Here is a 21,765-nt window from a genome sequence, read left to right as displayed (position 1 = left end):
GATGGCAAGAATTTTGCTGGAGTCCTGCACGGATTGATCATATAGCTGGTCACTGTTCATCCAAATAATTGTCAGTTCTAAATTGTGATTTATAAAAATGCTGAATTGTTATGTAGATTTTTTTCTCTCTAGAATACCAATGGGAAACACTGTGGGGGCTGGCAAGGCAGAATGATATTTATTTTTTCCCAGCTCACAGCTATATTATACATTTGCCCCATATTTTAGCATTGCTTTCATTGAAATGTTAATTTTAAAATAATTGATTACTCAGAAGCAGTAACTATCTGCAACAGCATATGGGTTTGGGACAATTCTCTTACAAGGTGACTAGCAAAAAGCAATTGGCACAGAAGAAAAGGTGTCATACACCAAAGCAGATCTTTGAAAAATACTTGCCTACCAAATAGAGTCACTCATTTTGTATTAACATTTTGAGGAGCTGGCCAGAGTGACAAGCACATAGCAGCTTTCTTCATCTGCTTAGTACAGACAAAATTCCAACACATAGGTAGTTTGGGTTATCAAAACTGAAATCCATAAAGCAAGTCCCAGAAGATAAAATCTTTGAAATTTATCTGGAAGAGATTAATATTTTTATAGCTAAATTCTCATTCACAGACAGGAGTTTCCAGGAAACTTTTTTTTTTTTAATTCCTAATGGACTGTAAGAAACCAGTTAAGCTGATGAATTCCAGATATAAGTTCTCCCACCACTAACAGTTCTACTAAGGAATAAGCTAATGTTCAATATTATTAAAACACAAACAAAATTTTAGAAACTACGGGGAGGAACAAAGAACATCATTATAACTCTTTGAGAATATCCACATTATGCTACATGATGAACACAGATTTATTACCCAAATTTTCAAGAGTTATGGTAGAAATAGGAAAATAAATGTAAAAGGATAATCAAAGGCATGGACTGGCTCCAAAGAGCATCTAAATAAGTTCTAACTTCTTATCCAGAAAAAGGAAGCACCTGGATAAAAGATACCACAGAAGCCCTAATAAATGACAGGGAGGTGAGCACAGAAAGACTTCTAATCACTTCTTCCAATTCAAGAATGAAGCAGTTTCAATTAATACTCCTTGGCAGCAGGTTAAAAACAAGCAGAAGGGAACAGAGTTTCACAAATGCCATGGGAAAGCTCTGAACACACTACTTACAGGTGAACACACTACTTGCAGGATGCTGTGCTTCCAAAAGGTATTTTTTAGCTTGAATACTTCTGAAGGGGCCCCCACTTTGTCCCAAGACTGACATACAGAGAGAGCTGTACCTATATCCAACTACTTCCAGATTCCAACTTGGCATTTTAATTTTCTTTCCCTCTGTCAGTGATGAAATATTTCTCCACACCTGAACAGACTTTCTGTCAGTATCCTGCTGCTACACAAAACATAACTGTAAAGCAATTAGCCCATTCACCAACAAAAAAACCAAGATGTGGCAGCAGTCCTCACTTACCCAGATGCTCAGGAGTGTCATACAGCTGCTCACACAAGTAGTAGTCATCTGGATTCAAGTAGGGCAGTTGCTTCAGCAAGCTCTGCTTGGGAATGAGATACAAGACCTCTGCAATATCCCCATCCTCAATTATTGACATCCTTCTGACCGAATTTCGAAATTTCACTTTTTCCAGCACCAGTTCTTCACCTGAGCCACACAGCTTCCCAAAGCTGTTTAAGATGGGGAAAGATGGCATTTTTGTTCAGAAGAAGCTAAGGAAAGCAACCTGTAGTGCATGCAGTCAGTCTCACGGCACACTGCCCTTCCCAATCCTTCTCTTTTTCTCTTATCCAGCAAAGGAGATTAAGGAAGATATATTTTTAGTGATTATCTTCAAGAGATTAGAACAGTATGCTTGATCAGGTGGTTGCCATCTAAAACTATTGTAATCAGTTGAAACTCATCCCTGCAAATGCAAGAATCAGAAACAAACCCAAAAAGAGTATCTGGAAATCAGATTAATATTCAGGACAATAGAAAGAACGTAACTGAGTTATATAAGAGGATTAGTTTAAAATAAAAAAAAACCTTGCTGTGTCAAAAATCTTATTATAGAATCATCATCATCATCAGCTACAAATGCACATCTGTGCATTTAATCTAGCATGGCCCTCTTCCATGCCAGGTCAGTCCGTGTGCTGTGGAGAAGAGGCTGTAGCAAAGGTGGAGCATGCTGGTCCTCCTTGTTTAGGAATGTACAAGCACTGGCAGGCACTACTTCATAAGCAGATTTCTTTGGAGAAATCCTTTCTGCATCTTTCACTGCCTACTGCAAACAAAAGCACTTAAGCTTTTCCCTAACCATTAAGGATTGGTTTGCTTCTGCTCTTCCTCTGCACCTTCCTGTGCAGCTGACAGCAGAGGCTTTGCAGACACTGTGCCAACCCCTCCTGCTTCACCTACAAGGAGTATTTACATTAATCCAATTCCAGTGACTTGCTAATCTAATCATCTAATGAATATTTCTCCCTGGGTAAAGGCAGAGTTAATCATCAACAGGGCACTGGAAAGTCACAGGAAATTCCAAAGTGAGAGAGATAAAAAACCCCCAAACTAACAACATTCATCATCTGTAAGAAAAAGTTACAGGTAGACCCCAGAGCTGGACATGCTCAGAGGCAACTACAGACTCTACTCAGTGAAAGGCACAGAGATGACTGTGCAACCGGTGTCTGGCCCAGAGTTTCAACTCCTCTTAACACAGAGAAACTAGCTGCAGCTGTAAAATGACCTGGTCTAATCATTGCACTGTTTCCAGTAAGGCTTCTTCTAAATTAGAAGGTGACAAAAACTCTACCAGCAGGCTTGCTGAGCACAGTGAGAAACTGTCACTTAATTCTCCCTCAAAACTCAGAGCTCAAGTACTAACTCCAGATGGGGATAGGCTTTGAAGAGGACTGCTCTATCTACTATTTCAAAGATAAAATACCATCTCATAAATCCAGACTTTGATAATCTATTATTACACATATCTTATGAGGTCAATTACTTTCTATTTTTCAAGTGGTATGACTTTTTTATTACCTTGAAAACAAGTGTGCAATTACAGCTCCCCTTAAACAGCCATGCTCCTGGATTTTCTCATCAACAGAGAACACAGTAGGACAAGCCAGAATAAATCTGTACTAATTTTATTGGGGTGATGCTAATGTGTATTTGAGGAAGAGCAACTCCAGTTTGGCCTTAGAGTATCTTGTATCAGATCAGAGATCTCAGCAAATGCCATGTTTTAAGCATTCTTCAGAGGAAATGAAGCTTTGCAGCAATTTTTCATTCTCTCAACCTACAGACCTGCACTCCACAGCCCCTCAGTGGAAGAGGCAGCTCTGAAAATCCAAAGGCTTTGACCAGCGAGGGTGGATCTCCATTCAGAGCTTACAGCAGAGGGATGACTCACAGGAGGGGCTGGATGAACCAACCCAAGGATCCCTCAGTCTGAGAGTGCCATTTGTTGCTGGGTAATGGGTGAAGGATGTTGACATCTGACGACAGCAGTGCCAACCATCTGACAAACATCTGCCAACCACCCAGCCCACTGACACGTCAGGGTGGACTCTGCCCTCAGAGGAGAGGCAAACACACTCATTGCCCAGACACTGACTCTGCTGCACAAATCTATCCTCAGAGAGCAGAAGGGTGAGCCCTGCAGGAACTGCTCCAGCTGTGGCAACACTTGCTCAAGCTTGGCTGCCTAATGTCCAGAAGAGAAGTCTGTCCTTACACTGGAGCTTGAACATACTGGTTTAAAGCTGACTCCCCATTTTCTGCTGTGCCCATGCTGATTCCAACCTCCAGCTCTCTTCACCAAGAGTTTCATTGCAGCAGCTCTGGCAGTAAGAACTAAACCAGTATGACCTGTATATCCACTACAGAAGCACTCAGCCTGTGACCACTGCAGGAGAGTCTGATGATCTATCCAACAGTGCAGCACAATCCAGTGTCCTTCCACCAGCAAAACTGGTGGGGGACAATGGATCAGGATTTAGTGATCCTAACATGTCACTGCAGAAACATCCTGCTCAATTAAAAATAAGATCCTCCTTCCCCGAGACAGATTTCTCTAATGCTGCCCCCCTTTCTAGCCCTGGCTATTGCAGTCACTGTCTGAGAACTGCACCTTCAAAGAGCCCATGCCAGCTGCTCACAAAGCAGTATGATTTTTTTGATAGTTAATTTTTTTTTTTTTAAGTACAGTGTTTGCCTTCAAAAGCCCCAACACTGTCAATATATCATATAAAGGAACAAGCAGTAGAAATAAGCATAACAAGGCCAGGAAGCATCACAGTGGCTTCTGAGTCAGATAAAGGACTGCTTGTTGCACATCCTTGTGTCCAAGGCAAAGGACAAGGCCTGAGATAGACTCATACAACAGCTAACAAACACTTTTTGATTCAGTCTGAATCAAAAAGACAATGGCAATCTCCTACCACTTAAGTCAAGCATTCAATTAAATGGTATAAGGCTGATTTCTGATGCTCTTGCTGAAGAGAAAAAAAAAAAGGCAGGAATCACAACCCTGTCTTTCTGTTTTGTGAAAGAAAGTCTCAGGAATCCTGGGCACTCAGCTCAGAACTAGTGTTGAGGAAGTGTTCTCGGGATCTGCCAAGTAGCAAAACCTGTTTAAATCACTGCCAATTCAAAGCTGTGTCTAATCCAAGCAGTCAGTGCTGGGATCCCGAGCCTGCACAGAGCACAGTGTGAGGTATGGGCACTTTCCAGACTGACACTTTTCACAGGGGGCTGGCTGGATAGGAGACAGGAATTATGCAGAACAGCTACTTTAAATATTTTATCTCATTTCCAACTTTATAAATATTTTATTTATAAATATTTCCAGCTGTCTCAAGACCATTTCTTATTCAATCCCCTCTGAATTCACCACACCAATTGGCTGCCTGGATGTCAAAAATACATGCATGTTTCATATGCAACCAGGAATAGAAGCATCTCTACTGATACTACAAGAAAAAAAGTAACAAAAAAATTTGACTGCAATCCACAAATAAATTAGGAAACAGAATGGCCAACAGTGAATAATAGTAAAAACCAGACACCACAGGCTAAATACATAGAAGAGGAAATATCCCTCCATGTTTCAGAGAAGCCCTGAGTATTAGACTTGCCCTTCAGCAGAAATGTGTAGTGCATTAATGCTGTCTTAATTCCTTCTGCCATCAGAGTTACACTTCTTGCAAATGCATTTCAGTGTAATTTTAGTCTTGCATTGAAAGCAAAAACCAGCCCAATCAGAAATCCAATAAACTGAAGTCAGTCACACCAGTTCAGCAAAGCCTAGCTGCAAAAATAATCAAAACAAAAATTCAGGAAACAAGGTAAAACAAAACAAAATTTTCCTTTTCCCTCACCGTACCACTTCATAAGATAACACATGTACTGCAAAGGTTGATAGCCCCAAATAATGTTTCATGCTTCTGTCCAAGGCAACAGGATTATCAGGATTACCTTCTCCATATAAGAATTCTGAAAGATATTGAGAGAAAGGAGAGGAAAAAAAAAGGGCCTTCATCTAAATGAAAAATGAGCAAGCACTCTATCTACTTTTACCATGAAATACAGTTACCCAAGCAATAAAATAACTAAACCAACAAATGAGAGCAAAGAAAAGAAACAAAAAATCCAAAAATTCAAGTACACACACAAAAAAAAAAAGAAGCAAAACTTTACTTGTGATAAAATTACTCCACACATTCAGCTTTTTTGACACCCACTATTTACTAACTCAAGACTGCAGGCTGATGTACAAACACTCAGCTATTTACTGTAAACTTCATCCACATAATGAAGAGCAGAAAATCCACATGCACATCTTAATTTCTTTACCTAAGTGTCCAAAACAGGCAGTCATCTTCTGGGCATACTGACAGAGGCTCTTCACCCCATAGGGCTCCTCACCCAGCACCTGCTCACCCATGGCTTCAGCAAGAGCTGCCTCTCTCTGCAAAGCCAACCAACTACTGCTTGTTTAAGGCTGATAAGAGACCTTCCTCTTCCAATTTATCTCCATTAATAATTCAGGTACTACATAAAATTTGCTGAGCTTTAAAAAATGGCAGTGCAAAGCTATTTTGTGGCTTTTGGAGTAATCATGTTTTAGTCCTTAAAAAGCATCTCAGCTATTTTATTACAATAGTTTACAGAAATTATTTTCAAATGGAAACAAAATGCTGCACAAGAAGAAATTTTGTGGGGATTATGCTCAGGCCAGAGAGACATTTAAATGTTCCCCTAGCTTAAACCCAGAAACAGAATGACCACCACTACTAAAATGTGTTATTTTGTACTGATTAGTGTTTTCATATGGGCAGTGGGGTCAAGTGCACCCAACGAGGGTGGTGAAACACAGGCTGCCCAGAGGTGGTGGATGTCCCATCCCTGGAAACATTCAAGAACCTGATCTAGTGCAAGATGTCCCTGCTCACTGCAGGAGGGTTTTACTGGAGGGTCATTAATGGTTCCCCCCAACCCAACCCCAACCCATGGAATTCTGTGATTCCATGATACTCCTGCAAGCAGGCATGTCCACTGCTATTGGAACACCACTAGCTCAGCACATACTGCCATGCCCCACCTCTCAGTGCTGCCCAGCTTCTGGGAACTCAGAACCCAGCAGAGCCCAGCTACAAACACCACTGTGTTCTCTGGAAACTTCCAGCACACTGCATTTCAGAAGAACTGAGGAGCAACAGGAACACGGTATTTTCTCAGCTCACTCCCTGGAGCGGAGGCCCATCTAATCTTGTTGTTATCCTGGCTGAGAAGAAAACGCACAAGAGCTGACTCAGCAGTCCTGCTGCCAGGCAGCTGCAGTGGCCACACACACCTGTGTCTGTTCTGCTCCTCTGAGGAAAACCACTACCAATCACACCAATGGCAATGACATCTGCCTGGCCAAACACTGCAGAATGGCTCTGGCTGAACCCTCTGGACTCAGGTGGTGATGAGCAGTGAAGAACAAGTGCTCCTCACAAGCAAATATGCTCCAGGTACACCACGCTTGTTTTCTGTCCTGCTTCCTCACTGAGACCATATCCACTCTTTTAGCAGAGCTCATATAAGTACTGCTGATGGCCACATAAAGCACTGGTACTACTAAGCAGACACTTCAAAGAGAGATCTAGATGCAAATTTTATTCACAACAGACTGAAAAGCCTAGTTACTAACATTTAATATTGCTTCCTAGTTACTAATATTTAATATTACTTCGACAGTTTACTGTCTAGAAAAGCATAAGATATACTTTAAAAATAGCTATGGGGATATGGTATCATTTATTGTGATAAAGGCTATGAGGAACAAATGCTAAATGCTCCTCACAAGCAAATATGCTCCAGGTACACCACACTTGTTTTCTGTCCTGCTTCCTCACTGAAACCATATCCACTGATGAAAAAACATTTCGCAGAGCTCATATAAGTACTGCTGATGGCCACATAAAGCACTGGTACTACTGAGCAGACACTTCAAAGAGAGATCTAGATGCAAATTTTATTCACAACAGCCTAGTTACTAATATTTAATATCACTTCCCACTTACTGATATTTAATATTACTTCAACAGTTTACTGTCTAGAAAAGCATAAGGTATACTTAAAAAACAGCTATGGGGATTTGGTATGTTTTATTGCGATAAAGGCTATGAAGAACCTGTAGAGGTGGGAATTATACAGTACACAGATCTCTACTAAGTTAGTTTACTGGTTTAAACCCACACAAGGTTCTCTAAGGTAAGCAGGAGGAACAGAAAGACCACAAAGCCACAAGGCTTCTCTGTACTGGCAAAAAAAAAGAAAAAGAAAAGTGACTAACTGAAAAGGGCTAAAAAGGGCTAGCTCAGGTTAAAGTGGTATCAAAGGTAAAAGGATCTGTGTTATAACTCAGCTGAGCAGCACAATTAAGCATGAGTGTCCCATACAGGCTTCTTATCAAGCTGCCACATGACTTTTTTTTTCCCACTGCTTTTATGACTGACCTTTGAGTAATCATTAGCCAAACTCCATCAAATGCCTCTTTCCGCAGCACACACATGCAAATTCAAGATCTGCTACAAAGTCTGTCTGGCCCAAGAAGTCTGTCAATGTCTGAGTGAAAGGACAGTATCAAGTTCAGGTCTGAATAGGGTGTAGCTATATTTGTATCACTGTACAGAGTCAAACTTCTCCTCTTTGAAAAAGCACCTGGGGATCTCTGCAGGTGGCACACTGAAAATGAGACCTATTTTATACATCGACAGCAGGATCTGCATGCACAAGGCATTCTGTTAAACTAACTTGGAAATAAGAAAGCAAATGTTATTTTATGTACTGGTCTCTTGGTATTCATTCCAAAACACACATGAAACATCACTTTGCTCTTTATTCTCCTGTTACAATTTGTAACCGAGAAAAAACGCAAGAGAAAACACAACTGCATTTCTATCTCAGACTTAACTAAGACCACACTGTGACAACTTCCTTTCCCAACTGATGACATTTGCAAAATCTTTCAGCTGAATTAAAGCATTGTGCTCTGCTTCCTGTTATCAACTATGTATGATAACTTCCATGGCACATGAGCCTTTGGTAACAAAAGCCCAGCTTTGCAGAGCATTGTAACGCTGGACAGGCAGCATAACAAGCTCTTGGGAATGCTTTTCCCTTTGCTCTCTGCTCAGAAACTGAATCTGACTCACTTCCCCAATCCCCAACAACCACCAAGTTTATCCTTCAGCAAAGCAGTGAGCAGAAAGATTAAACAAACAAAAATATCCAAACAATATGCTTGAGATTACATCTAATGATCTTTTTCTTGGACAAAGAAAAAGACACCAGATATCTACCTTCACATGAAATTATTAGCTGGGCTGAAATGGTACAAAGAAAAACATTACATAGAAAAATTAATCAGCAAATTTAATATTTAAATGACATTAGGGAAAAAAATCCCTAATAATGTTAGCTGGTCTACCACCTCTGGAAGCCTTAACAGAGGATTTGGGAAATATGCTGTCTCTGCAGTCCCACAGACTTGCTGTTCATCCCTGAGCCATTCCCTTAATCTCTTTCATTGTATTTCCCCCTATCACTTTCCCCTCACAAGGGATTTGTAACAATAGGTACATTAAAGACTGAAGTTTTCAGATCCTGTGATAATGGAAACTATAGAAGTACCACAGATAATAACACTAGGGAGTGACTGGTCAGCATTAAAAAGGAGGTCATGTAAAGCACAGCTGAGTGCTTCTCCTTGATCATCATTACCTCCCAACTTCATTTGTATTTCTCAATGATTTTCCAATAGACTGTATTCCTTATTTAACTATAAAAGTGCTTATTTTCCACAGAAAACCAAATTATCAAGAAAGGCAAAGAGTTAATTCTGTACATTTTTTTCCATGTGAAAATTCCATTTTTAGTTATTCCTCCCCAAACAAGCAGAATCACTGTTACTGTGGTTGCCGGCAGTAGAAGAGTTAGGTTATGACAAAAGGCCTGATTCAACCAAAGGATATTTACCTTAATTTATCCATTCCGATATTTATTTCAGACTAGCCATGGAAAAAATATCTCTGTTCACATCTATTTTCAGACATAAAATAACAGTGTGTGCATTAATGGATCTATCTATTGCACTATTAGAAGATGAGATGGCTCAGCATTTTATTTCCTGGCAGCACAAGCCTAATCTATTGATCTCCAATGTCAAGAACAGTGCACTATGGATTCTTACAGCAAAGCCAATCCTTTTTACTTACACACACAAAAAAAGCCAAGTGTAATTGCTGACAACTGATGCCATTTCACAGGCGAGATACAGTGAAAGCAATATGAAATATAAATACAAAAATTGCGGCACCACCAGGACTCGGCATGATTGATTCAACAACACAATCCCCAAGTTTATAAATAATCCCACGACTTCTGTGGGGCTGAGCTCTATGCTTGAAGTCAAAGAGGTGCCTAAGCCCCTCTAGGGAACAATTGGCCAAGAGGATCCTGGCAGAAGCTGGCAGTTCTTCAGGTCTTCAGTAGGAAGCTTTTTTCCTACTCCTCAGTAATGTTTAGGTGTCTTTTATTTAAACAGAGCAAAGACTTTCAAGATTAATGTGATTCCTTTAATCATACTCTTTCCTTTACTTTTCCTTTCTTGAACTTTGACATTTTTCATCTAGCTGAGAGAAGAAACTCCTTGTAACATCCCCTTCAAAATACAGACTTCATAGTAACTGAGACAGAAATATGTTGGGAAGCAAAGAGATCAAAGTTGAAACCTCAGAGATCTTTCATTCCTCAGTTTATTTCCTGTACCTTTGTAAGGAGTGATGTGTTACAAGCACGACATCAAAGAAAGCACCACTCCTCTTTTTATGTACTGAAATAAACTGGATATCACTACTGTCATAGTCTCTTCTGACATGTCACATAATTACAGAAACATACATGGTAACTTTACTAAAATGCTGAATTTGAGTAAAGAATTACACCAGCAGAAAGTCTTCTCTAGACCACTGCAGGGCTTCCTGAACATGTTAGTTTAACTTTACCCATTGTCTCCTAACATTGGATTTTCTGCTGTAGATGTAGCACCAACACACATGATCAGAAAAATTAAATATTTCTCCTGCTGCATCCAATTCCTAAATTCTCCACCATCAAAGCCATTCTCAGAGCATGACATAACTCTAAAGGAGAACTCCTGCAGTCACACTGCCCTCTTGTAGCATCAGTGAAGCTCTAAAAAAGAGCCTTTCTTTGTGCTATAAAGACTAATTTAAGCCCCTACCAGAAGCCAGTAGAAACTGTTTGTCAATGTCCATCACACTAAGAATAGGAGGTTACCTTTCTATATAGTGGAAAGTATGGCACTGCTGCAGGATGCCAGAAATGACATCAGATCAGCTCATCCACTGCCAACATTCCTCATAAAAGCAGCTTTAAATATGCTGTGTTGGCTAACCTTTGTTTTCTAATTAAATAAATCCTACTGCACTGTTGAACCCTTCCTCTTGTGGTCAGCACTATCTTCTGGTTAAATCAGCTGCACACACACACAAGTGATCAAGAGCTGTGCTGAAAATGAAGAAACTGTCAGTTAAGCAAAATTATCACTCTGTGAGCAGCCCACTTCTCTCACAGGGATCACATTCTGCCCAGGCAAAACTGAGGCAAGGACACATCTGAAAATACATTGATGGGAGAGAAAAAAACACTTGGAATTTGTTTCCATTTATTAATGGCAGGAAATAACATACAGCATATGCCAGCTGGGATTTGATAAATAGAGGTTTTAATCCCCTTGGGTATTTCATAGATACACAAATGCTTGTGTAGCAATGTTTTACTGATAGTTTAGTGGACTCTCCTCAAACAAGAGCTGTAATCTGGCACCATTAGGAAAAGCAGCAGCCAGAGAAACACAGCAAACTTCCAGAGCTGAGACTACCCTGAAAAGGAGAAACATGCTTTTGATCTGATGACAGGTACAGCTGGGTTTGTTCTTCTCCAGTGCCACTCAACACAGGAGCCACAGCCTGGGATATTTCCCTGACATGTACAGTGCTGTGAAGCTGTGCCTATCAAATCCTTTGAGAGTCATTCAAAGATAGCACTAAATCAAGAGCCTTGATCTTGCAGTGGTAGTGGAGGGCACTCACAATCTGGCAAGCCACAGTTCTGCAAGAGGAAGTAGGAAATAAGGTCTTACAATAGTGGGAAAAATCATTCCAGTGATATCATGAATTACTGGAATGGTGAATGAGCCAAATGGAGCACCCACAAAGAATTTAAGACCACTATTTTGACTGCTCGACTGATATTTAGCATAGTGCATTTGCAGCAATGATTTACTGCAGTATTTCTTCAGCAAGAATTTCTTGATCTTATCCTTCGACTGCAAGACCAAATGCCATAAATTAAGGTGGGGTTTTTTTAAGGTCTTATGTGTCATGGGCTACCAAGTAAAATCACTTTTCCCGCAGCTGAACCTTGAACACAAGTGCAGGGTTTCAATTAATTTTAAATTAATTGTAACTGGAGCATAATATAAAGTTACGATGGTCCTGGCCATCTTTGAGAATTTCTGCTGCATTCTTAGCCAACACTAGGGAGTCTCTATAGTTCCTGGTATTAAAAATACATTACATATTGCATCTAAACAGTTACTTCATGCCTGAATATAACTGAATGAGATGACTGATTCTTCAGTTTCTCTAGAATGTAAACAACTATTAATAGTACATACTAGGAGAGTGGTTGGTTTGGGTTTTTTAAGTGTAAACACTCCCTCAGCCTAGAGCAAAACTTAAGTTTCCTTTTATTTGTGTTGACGTTACCACTGTGGTATTTGTTTAATACACAGATTTACCACTGACACAAATCAATGACCAAAAGAAAAAATCCTTTTTCTGCGCAGTTCAGCTTCAAAATCCCTTCTGGTATTAACATGCTCTAGGCATCTTCAATTTTTTTAGTCAGAGTTTTGCCTTGGTTTGATTGAGAAATAGTTCTGCAATTAAGAAGAGCTAAGCAATAACAAAAATAATTAAAGAAAGTAGGAAAACCAGCCTGCCCGTCAGGTTGTGTGAATAAAAACTGATTGATGAACTTCTTTAAGCAGAACTAAGCAAAATTTTCAGATGAATCAGTTAAAACAGGTGCTGATCACAACAGCAATTATCAGTAGAAAACCTTATGTTATAAACATATGTTGGGCATATTTTCAGACTGAAACTAGTTGGCAGCTCCCAGTTATTTCCTCTTTAACTGTGAATGAATTAGAAGATAATGCACCATTTTTGTCGTGGATTTCTGATTGTTATTGAGTTTTATGCTTTCTTTGAAATCCAGATCCTCACAGTACTGTTCCTGGAGTCAATTAATTGATTCTGAACAAAAAAAGAAAATTCAGTTCTCCTGCTGCTTACTGGGCTATCATCAGAATGAGGTCAAGCCTTCCACCCCTAAATGGACAGCTGACAAAGAGAATCAGGGGATCATTTCTCTAGAATGAGAACAGCCAGCTTGTGAAACTGATTAAAAATAGAAGTCAAACTGAACAACCTGTTTTCATTACCAACTTCAATGAAATGACAAGCAATATATTAGATTTCAAGACAGCTTGACTCCCCTACAAACACTAGGGAAGGGAAAGTGCAAACACCTACAGAGCAGCAGGGAGAGGGATCAATTGCGTCCTCTGTGCTTTCTCAGTGTGGCAATCATGAATTTATCTACCAGGATCTACCCAGCAGAGAGATTTCCATCCCCAGCCAGGAGATCACCAGCACCAACCAAAGCAGGCAGAGGCTCAAGCAGGGTTTTCCCAGTTCTCAGAGTATCTGGTCAGGGAGAGAGAAGCAGAGACTCAGCCTAACCTCACCACAATGAATCCCCACAGGACCAGAGGATCACATATTCACTTGATTAAATTCACATCTTGATGTGGTGTTTCCCACATCACAGCAATATCACAGAGTCAGAGAAACATAAAATCATTTAGGGTGGAAAGGACCTCCAGGATCATGGAGTCCAACTGTTAACCCAGCACTACCCATGGCCTCAAGTGCCACATCTATGAATATACAGAAACTGCTGATTTTAACCAAATGCTATTGCATTCTACACTGTGGAGATTAATTTGTATTAAAAATAAATAAAAATAGTGTTTTAAAACAAATTAGGAAAGGAATAAGGATGGAAAAAGGAATTTTGCACACCTAATTCAGCCCATATTTAGAGAAAGAACAGAAATAAAACTGCTATATCTAAATCAACTTTAGGTCAGGTGTTTGGCCTACAAAGACTAACTAGTAATGGATGAAAAAATAATTTTTTGTTGTTATAGTTGGTAGAAAATTTGAGTTGTATTTTTCTGTTGTTTGGTTGGGATTTTTTAAGGTACAGGGACTTTTCATATAGAGGTGTACACAATTCTTCAATTTGTCTACCTGCACATTTTTTAATCTCAAGACCCACAGAGGTAGATGATATCTGTTTTTAAGAGACAAATACTGGATTAGACAATGCAAAGAAGAAAACAGGACTTCATTTCTTCCACCTCTAACCCCTGAAATCAGATGGGCACCCCAAGGGTTTATTTATCTGTCCAAGCATAGCAGAGAAAGCAGCTGCCCACACTTGAGTTCCCAAGAAAGCAAAATGTATCTTTTTATACTTATGCCTCTTCCTCCTCCTTTATCTAAGACCGTGGTATAAAAAAAAGAGGAATATTTACTAAGCAAACTAAGATTTGCATGCCTCTTGGATGCAGGGAGCATTCACTCTGTAACACTCACCACCAAAACTGTGCTGAATGTGCTTCAGGTGAGTCTCACCTCGCTGCAGGTTGCTACAGGCTGGCACCCAGTGCTGCAGAGTCACCCCTGGGCCAGGCAAAGGCAGCTGAACACACCTGCAAGAGGCACTGAACTCACAGCCACCCTCCTGCCTGCTGTGCAGTCACAGCAGCACTGACAGGTGGCTGCAGCACAGACAAGAACTTGCAGGTGTGCTCAGCCAGCAACACACAGATTGCACAAGGCTTCCTGAGGTTAAACACCAAAGGAATCTGCCCTCAAAAGCACCTCAAAAGCACCTAACACTGACACCTTATCAGCTTTTCTTTCAAAGCATCAATTAGCAATACTCTGAACTCCTATGCCACCTGCCACCACAGAACTCTAAAAGCTCTTTTTGCAGAACTCACCCCACAGCACCAGCATGCTGTCATCATCTTTAGCTAGAAAGTGGTAAACTTCAAAAGGCAGCAGTGAATTATCTCTTACAAAAATACACAGGGAATCAGAGCTGGATAAAAAGCCTGTTTAATTCCAGTGAGTTGTGCTCTGCTCCCTGTGCTCAGATATCCATTCCAGAGGAGCAGCACATGGGTACATGCACACACTGTTCAGCCAAGTAACAAAGTCCACTGTTCATAAAACACACCAGGCTGGGGAGTTGTTTAACTCTTAAATCAGTAAAGAAAAACAAACCAAAATAAAGAAATTGCTTTTCTTATCAGAAAGATCCCAACTTCAGTCCAACAGAAGTTGCTCAGCCTGATTTCCCTCTGTAAATCCAAGAACCAATGTCCTGTGGATGGCTTAACCTGTCATTTATCATTAGAGATTTACACAGAGCAATAGCCCAGGACAAACCTTTGCCGTTTGCAGAGCTCTGGTGTATTTCCAGTTCCATTTGTGCTCTCAGGCAGTGGTTCCTGCACCCCAAAAGCTACAGCCTCACAGAGAATGGATGGCAAGCAGGAGGCACAAGTGAGAGCCTCCAGAGGTGGCTCACTCTATGGCTCCACTCCTACTATTTCCTGGGTTGAACAGTATGAAAGGGAGTGGCCCGAGCAGAATAGGTGTGTCTGTGTTCCCAGTTTAAAGGAAGAGTGAGTATTTTCCTCTAGATATTATTCCATTACTAATCAAGATCTTGGTGTGCTGTCTTTCAAACAATGGCATGCCTTAATGTTCTGACCATCTCAGATCAGCTGATATTATTGATAACTTTCTTTTTCATACAGAAGCATGCTAACCAGCAGCCTTAAAGGTTGACTGCAACCAGAGGTGATTTTGTCCTGAGACTGCTTTCTGTCTGTTTTAATCTTCATCTCATCTCCACTCCACTGCTGCTGTTTTATGGCTATACTGCACCTAAACAAAGGAGGAAGAGCCTGTCAAAGAAACACTTTTACCCATTTTCAACACACTTAGAACAGGGAATACTGAAGTCCCGGGCATCTTCCCTCTGTTCCCACAAGACCCCTCCCAGCAGAGGCAATTAGGCTGACTGTAAGTGCAGACTTCCAGGCATTTCCTTCTACGCAGTTGCACATACCCAGAGACAAACTGTTCCCGCAGCAGCTGAATTAATGAATCTTTTTGTTCTGATTGATTTGCGTCCAACATCCTCAGCACCATCGGGTTTGCCCTACCTCCTTGCAACATCCTCTTGGCAGTACCATCCCCAGAATTACTTCCAGTTCCTTTCCATTTGTCTGCTTTCCCAGTTCCTTTCCATGTCCATTAAATCATCCCCAGAACCCTTAAGCTGTCTCCTGTAACTGCTTCAGATTCTTGCTGAATTTCTGCTCTCACCTCCTGAGCTGCACATTCTCCTCTTTTTCTCCCCTGTACCCATACTAATGGTGAGAACCTTCAAGTTCTGTTCCCCTGGAAGGAGGAGAGAGGGAAAACTGAAAGAGAAGTTGTTTAACCCTCATCCTAGGAAATTTGACTGAAAAGCAGCCAAGCACAAGGTGCAGAAACTGACAACTTGCAACCTGAAGCCCTCTCTAGAACACACTTACTCTCCTCTGTATATATTATTATGAACTGAGAGATGCTGCTGAAAAAAGAATCCCATTTTATCACCGAGATTTCACTTCGGATGACAAAAAAATTACCACCTCTCCTCTAAACATGAATGAAAAGATGCCAGAAACATATAAAAACTTTTGGCGTCTTGGTTGGAAACTGCTAAATATGACCAAATTTTGGCCAAGTACTTTTATTCCCTCCTTCAAACGCTAAATCCTGAATTTCCTGGACTCCTGACTTCATTTTTCCCACAATGAATTGTCATCTCAGCCAGCTTGTTAAAAATACAGTCATTCAGATGCTCAGACAAATGTAAACACAGACACAGAACCTGGTCTCTCTACCTTTATTCTCAGCCTGACATTGTTCTCCTGTGGTTTTATAAATTTTATTTGCTGCCAAATTAAGTGGAGAGCAGGACAGGGTGTTTACTCCATTTGGACTTTAACATGCCTGACTAAAAATGAATAGCTCATCAGAAACACTGCTTTCTTTCCATCCCCATTCTTCTTTTTAATAATCAAAGCACTCCACACTTTAATTACCATTACTAATCCTCTGACGTGGTAAGCAGATACAATTATTCTTGTTCTACAGAAAAAAAAATTAAAGTACTATATTCCCAGGAGTGTTGACCACTAGAATTTATTTATTTTATTTACTCTGCTCCTAGATACAACTGCATGTTGTGTTTCTGTCCCAGATAAAATGGTGAAAAGGAGCTCCATGGGCTCAGAAATAAGGAGACAAGTTACTCAAGTTCACCAGTGTGGTTTCTTTTGTTAATACATTTATGTATTTTTTTTTTAGGTGAAGAGGTGAAGAAGGAAGATGAGAATGGTTCAATACAAATCTCCATTTTGTACAAGTCATCACATTCTCACTAGCTGGCTATTATTAGTACCTACAACATTAGACATCATATTCAAGACAGGTATAAATACAAGTCATCTATTTGGCTGTTTATGTACAAAACATCACCTCTGTAATACACATGATTGCATTTTCACTTTCATTTATGTTCAGTTAACCAATCATACCTTGCAGCTTTGTACACCTCCATCACTTCTCCTTGCTCAAGTTCTGAGTCCCAGCTCAGGACCTTCTGTTTCTAAAGCTGAAGGTCCAGTTTCCAGGAATTTCAGAGTATTTGAAATCTGCCAATGATGCCATAAACACTGTATGTTGTTCTCATAAAAAAAAGCCACGTAAATCTTGCCAAGTGACAAGACTTGGAAATACTGCAGTCTATTATGCTCAGCAGAGATGTTTTTGTTGGCTATTAAAGCTCAGCTGAGACTTTCTGGCTGTTGGTTCTCCAGAAATTTCACTGGATTAAGCTTATTCCATCCTACACAGTTCTCAGGCTTATTGTAATTCCTACAAAGTGACTGAAATAATCAATCCCTGTGCTGCAAGGGATACACTGAACTACATTGAAAAACAAAAACACAACAGTGTTCTCCACAACTCCATCACACAAACCAACAATCTGACTGACATTTCTTGAATTTAAAAGTTCATTTGTACAATTTTCCTTTTTTTAATCACCCTTTTTTCTCCCTGCAGTCTTCACATAACCCAAACAGAAGCTCCCACATTCATAAGCTACCTACTAGCAGGGTGGTAACCTGCTAGTAGGTAGTTCATGACTAAACCTACTAATCAAGAATTTTATCAGCCACTTCAGAAAACCGCAGATCCATGAATCAGCACACTCTCACAGCACACAGTAGGAAACAGGCAAGGCATCACAGTTTTTCCTTCAAATTTCAAAAGAATTTCTTCCTAGATGACCCTGGACCATCATAGCTCAGCCTGCTCCCTGGAAGATTTTATCCCTGTTGAGATATTCTTTCCATTCCACAGACAAGGAAAACACTGGGCAAACTGAGTGATCTCTCCAGGACAACAAATCTCTGTGCCCAGCTTAGAAATTGAATCAAGGTGTCCTGAATCCCAACCCAAAGGTCTAGCCATCACACCTCCTGCTTGAAGAAAATTATTTACTAAAAAAAAAAAAAAAAAAAAACAAAAAAAAACAAACAAACACCAGAAAGAAAAAAAACCCTTCAGACTTTAAAGGATACCAATAAGCTCTTTCCAAAGGAAATGAACTTACCCTTTTCCCTCATAGTTGATCTTCTTATGTGTTCTCTCTTCAAGTCCCATATGATGGAAAATGCCCCTACACGGTCCCTGTGGGTGCCACAGCCTTTTCACCAGAGCTGGCTCATAAGGGACAGGGCCACAACCAACACATCACAGGAGCAAAATTACAAGCAGACTCTTCCTCTCTATTTCAGCAAACAATTTTCCTCACAATACAGGCTGACACTTCTGATTGCTGGCAATTCTTTTCATTTAAAGATTCCTCCAGATTTTTTGCCCCGTTCTTTGAAATTATTGCATCAGTTTCACTGTCTCTGCCTTGCAGCAGAAACAAATTTACAGTAAATTCCTCAGAGCTGGCACACAGCAATTATTTTCAAGTGTAACTGCTTAGAACAAGTATTATGCCATGTCTCCTGTGCTCCAGAAAAACGAAACTTTACAGACATACAAAGTGTAGCCAAGCAAACACTCCTTTCTTGTGCATTTCTAATTGCATCCTAATTATGGCATTTTACATGCATTTATGTACCTTTCATCCTAGGGTATCCCAGAGCATTTTGTAAACTGTCACAGGGTTTTAAAAGGAAGCCTATATTAACCCAGAGCTACTCACAGCAGACATCTCCAGAATCCAGTGCAGCAGCCTGTAGATAAATTCATTATGAGAGAGATTTGGGCCAAGGGCAGAACACTGAACCTCTGTAGTTAGGGAAAGACCCTCCCTCCCCCTTCAGCCATCATTTGAAATTCTTGCATATCCATTTCATTTGATGGTCTCAATGTTTTAAAAACATTAATTAACTTGTACAGTATTTTAATTAGTTAAGGCATAAACAAAGATCTAAAACCTGCAACAGGAAGTGCTTAAGGGAAAAAGCTTTAGAACCAGGGCAAATACTCAGAGATCCTTCTAGATTCTCTCTCACATTGCAGCAAAATGCTGATTTAGCTTTAGACTGCCTCCAGATCAGAGTTTAATAGCTACTAATGCACCTATTTTCCACATTTTTTTTCTAATTCCTTTTGGAATACATCCCTGCTTTTTATTAATCTACACTCTGAAGTAGTGAGCTCCATCCTGTATTCCAGTGTTGCAGGACAAAATGCTTCCAAAAGAGCTTTTGTTCTGATTTGATTAGGTTGAGGCCAAAATACTTATATCCTCGGGAAAAAGAAGAAAAAAAATTCTCTACACAATTCTTGTGCACAAAGATTCTACAATATTTTATCATGTCTCTCAACACCACTCAGTTTTACAGGTAAACAAACACAGGAGCTCATTTTTTCCAGCGAAATAATCTGAAACAAGGCTTCACATCTGCATGAATACAAGCTGTTTATTTTTAGATGCCTAATTTTAGGCAGCTCGTTTTAAAAATTCCACCCATGCAGACGCCAAGTTATTTTCCGAGGTCACACATCGAGGCAGCGACAGCCCTGATGAAAAAGCCCAGGCATCCTTGTCCTCACAATCATTATCAGAATGCAAAGAGAAGGGGTAAACTGCACACTCCCCAACATATCCACGCAGGAAGGAAGGAGACTGAGTCAGTTCTACTGGGATTTCAATCTATGCTTGTTGGAAATACAGATATTCCAGTTGGGATGCGCCCAGCCTTTAACAGTTTCTAGATTAAAATGGCAGCCTCTCATTACATTTAATTTCAAGATTTACTTAACAATTTGCAGCTAAGTCTTTGTAAAGCCACAAAAACATGTAACCTCGCTCTGCTTTTCCAGGATCCAAGGTAGCTTGGAAACTTGCTGATACTGATTGCTTTCCCCTGACTTGGCTTTAATTCAGGCGCCAGGCAACGGATCACAAATGGATAACATGAAGATAAAATATTTGGCAGACAATTGACTGTCACACGCTTTCTGTTGCCAAGAAACAAAACAGGATGTATTAGAATTATCTCATTAATTAACTTTTCTGTGATTCTGCTTTTTATTGGCATCTTGTTGGTTAAGCAAATGGTTTTTCCTGCAGAAGGAAAGCATGCTAAGCCTAAACAGGTACTTTTAATACATCAGAGGCTGGCATTTAACAGATCTTTACATTAAATAACTTTGGGCCAGATCCTCTGCTAGTTACAGTTGGTTTTTCTTCCTGATACTAAAAAAAAAACCTCCTTTCTTTTGAAAGAGATTAAGTTAGTAGAGAGATCAGTTTACATCAGCTGACAATTTGAATACTAATTTTCTGCCATCTCTTTTCCTTCAGCTTCAGGGAGCTACTAAATTATTTACTACAGAACTGAAATCATGATTTGTTGTTTCATTAGTTGCTTTTAAGAAGTTCAGTGCAGAGTTTTTCTCAATGCTCCTAATTTTGATACAAGTTAGTTGCAACTGTGGTCCACCTGCCAAACAACTCTCCTGGAAAAGAAAAATATCCAGATTCTGTCAGTGGCAGAATAATGTTTACATGCTTAATTTTTTTCCAAGGAGGACTCAACCTTTCAAGAAGTCAGCTAAGACCTAAATGAAAGGCCTGGCTGAGGGATTAATTCACAATGAGTAATAGCTGTAATGATTGTCAGACAACAAAAAAATTGGTCTTCATTACATTAATGTAATTGGTCTTCATTACATTAATAAAGCCCAGGTCTGTAAGCATTGCCCATGAAAAAAGCTTAGTGATGCTCCCTCAGGTATTTTGAACGAGTGAATGTTTGCTACAGCAAGTTAAACCAGACCAGAAATGCTGAAGACTACTTTCAGTGTACACCTCTATGAGCAAAACAGCTTTGTTTTGATAAAGAAGCTGGTTTAAACAGTGCCTCCACTGTCTTCTTTAATGTCAGTGAAAACTTTTCTTATGCCCTGAATATTGTTCAGAGTGAGGCAGGGTTCTGTTTATGCTCTGCAAAGAGATGAAGAAAAACAGGGAAGTAAACCCAATTTTCTCTGCAAACCCTGCATGCAAATGCAGACGTTTCTAGCCCACAGCATAAACAGCAACAGGCAAAAGTCAATATTGCAAATGTTCTTCCTCAGCCTTCACAAAAGCAGCATTATGTGTGTCAGGATTTTTGGTACAACACATCACACAGGGCTGTCAGCTCAGGAGCTCCTCAGGCTGTGACACACCAGGATGTGAACAATATTCAGGGTTAGGGGATCCTGAGCCTGTGTCCATCCTCAGCACTCAGCCACAGTGGGAGTCTGTAAAATGGAAGCTGGTGTAATTTAACAGTGTCTCTGTGACATTACATCCTTTGCAAGAATGGAAGGAGAATGCTAATGTCATCTCTGAAGAGCTCACTGTTCTTCTGTGTAAGAAATTGAGGTGTGGGACTGAGAGGAGAA

At 40.1% G+C, this 21,765-nt stretch overlaps 1 protein-coding gene and 1 long non-coding RNA gene across 13 annotated transcripts in view; both read right to left on the bottom strand.

Moving 5' to 3' along the window:
• ABLIM1 (actin binding LIM protein 1) overlaps positions 1 to 21,765 on the bottom strand; it is a 190,111-nt gene that overhangs the window by 127,164 nt on the left and 41,182 nt on the right. For 10 of the 12 annotated variants that reach the window (XM_063163161.1, XM_063163151.1, XM_063163147.1 and 7 more), the window contains exon 1: positions 15,169 to 15,320. The exons of 1 other annotated variant lie outside the window; for it this stretch is intronic. In XM_063163161.1, coding sequence (XP_063019231.1) covers positions 15,169 to 15,208 — 40 coding nt within the window. In that variant the 5' untranslated portion in view covers positions 15,209 to 15,320. Of the gene's footprint in view, positions 1 to 14,307; positions 14,417 to 15,168; positions 15,321 to 21,765 lie in introns of those variants that run through there. One more of the 12 variants, XM_063163160.1, reaches the window with a different exon arrangement.
• On the bottom strand, positions 1,668 to 5,883 carry LOC134421826 (uncharacterized). The gene is made up of 3 exons (XR_010028689.1): positions 5,858 to 5,883; positions 5,388 to 5,497; positions 1,668 to 1,686 (listed from the first exon to the last, which is right to left on the bottom strand). It is a non-coding gene; the product is annotated as an uncharacterized LOC134421826 (long non-coding RNA).

Source organism: Melospiza melodia, chromosome 9 (genome assembly GCF_035770615.1).
Source record: "Melospiza melodia melodia isolate bMelMel2 chromosome 9, bMelMel2.pri, whole genome shotgun sequence".
NCBI classification, from domain to species: domain Eukaryota; kingdom Metazoa; phylum Chordata; class Aves; order Passeriformes; family Passerellidae; genus Melospiza; species Melospiza melodia.
Note: the sequence above shows the minus strand (reverse complement) of the source record. Positions and strands in the feature narration are given on the sequence as shown.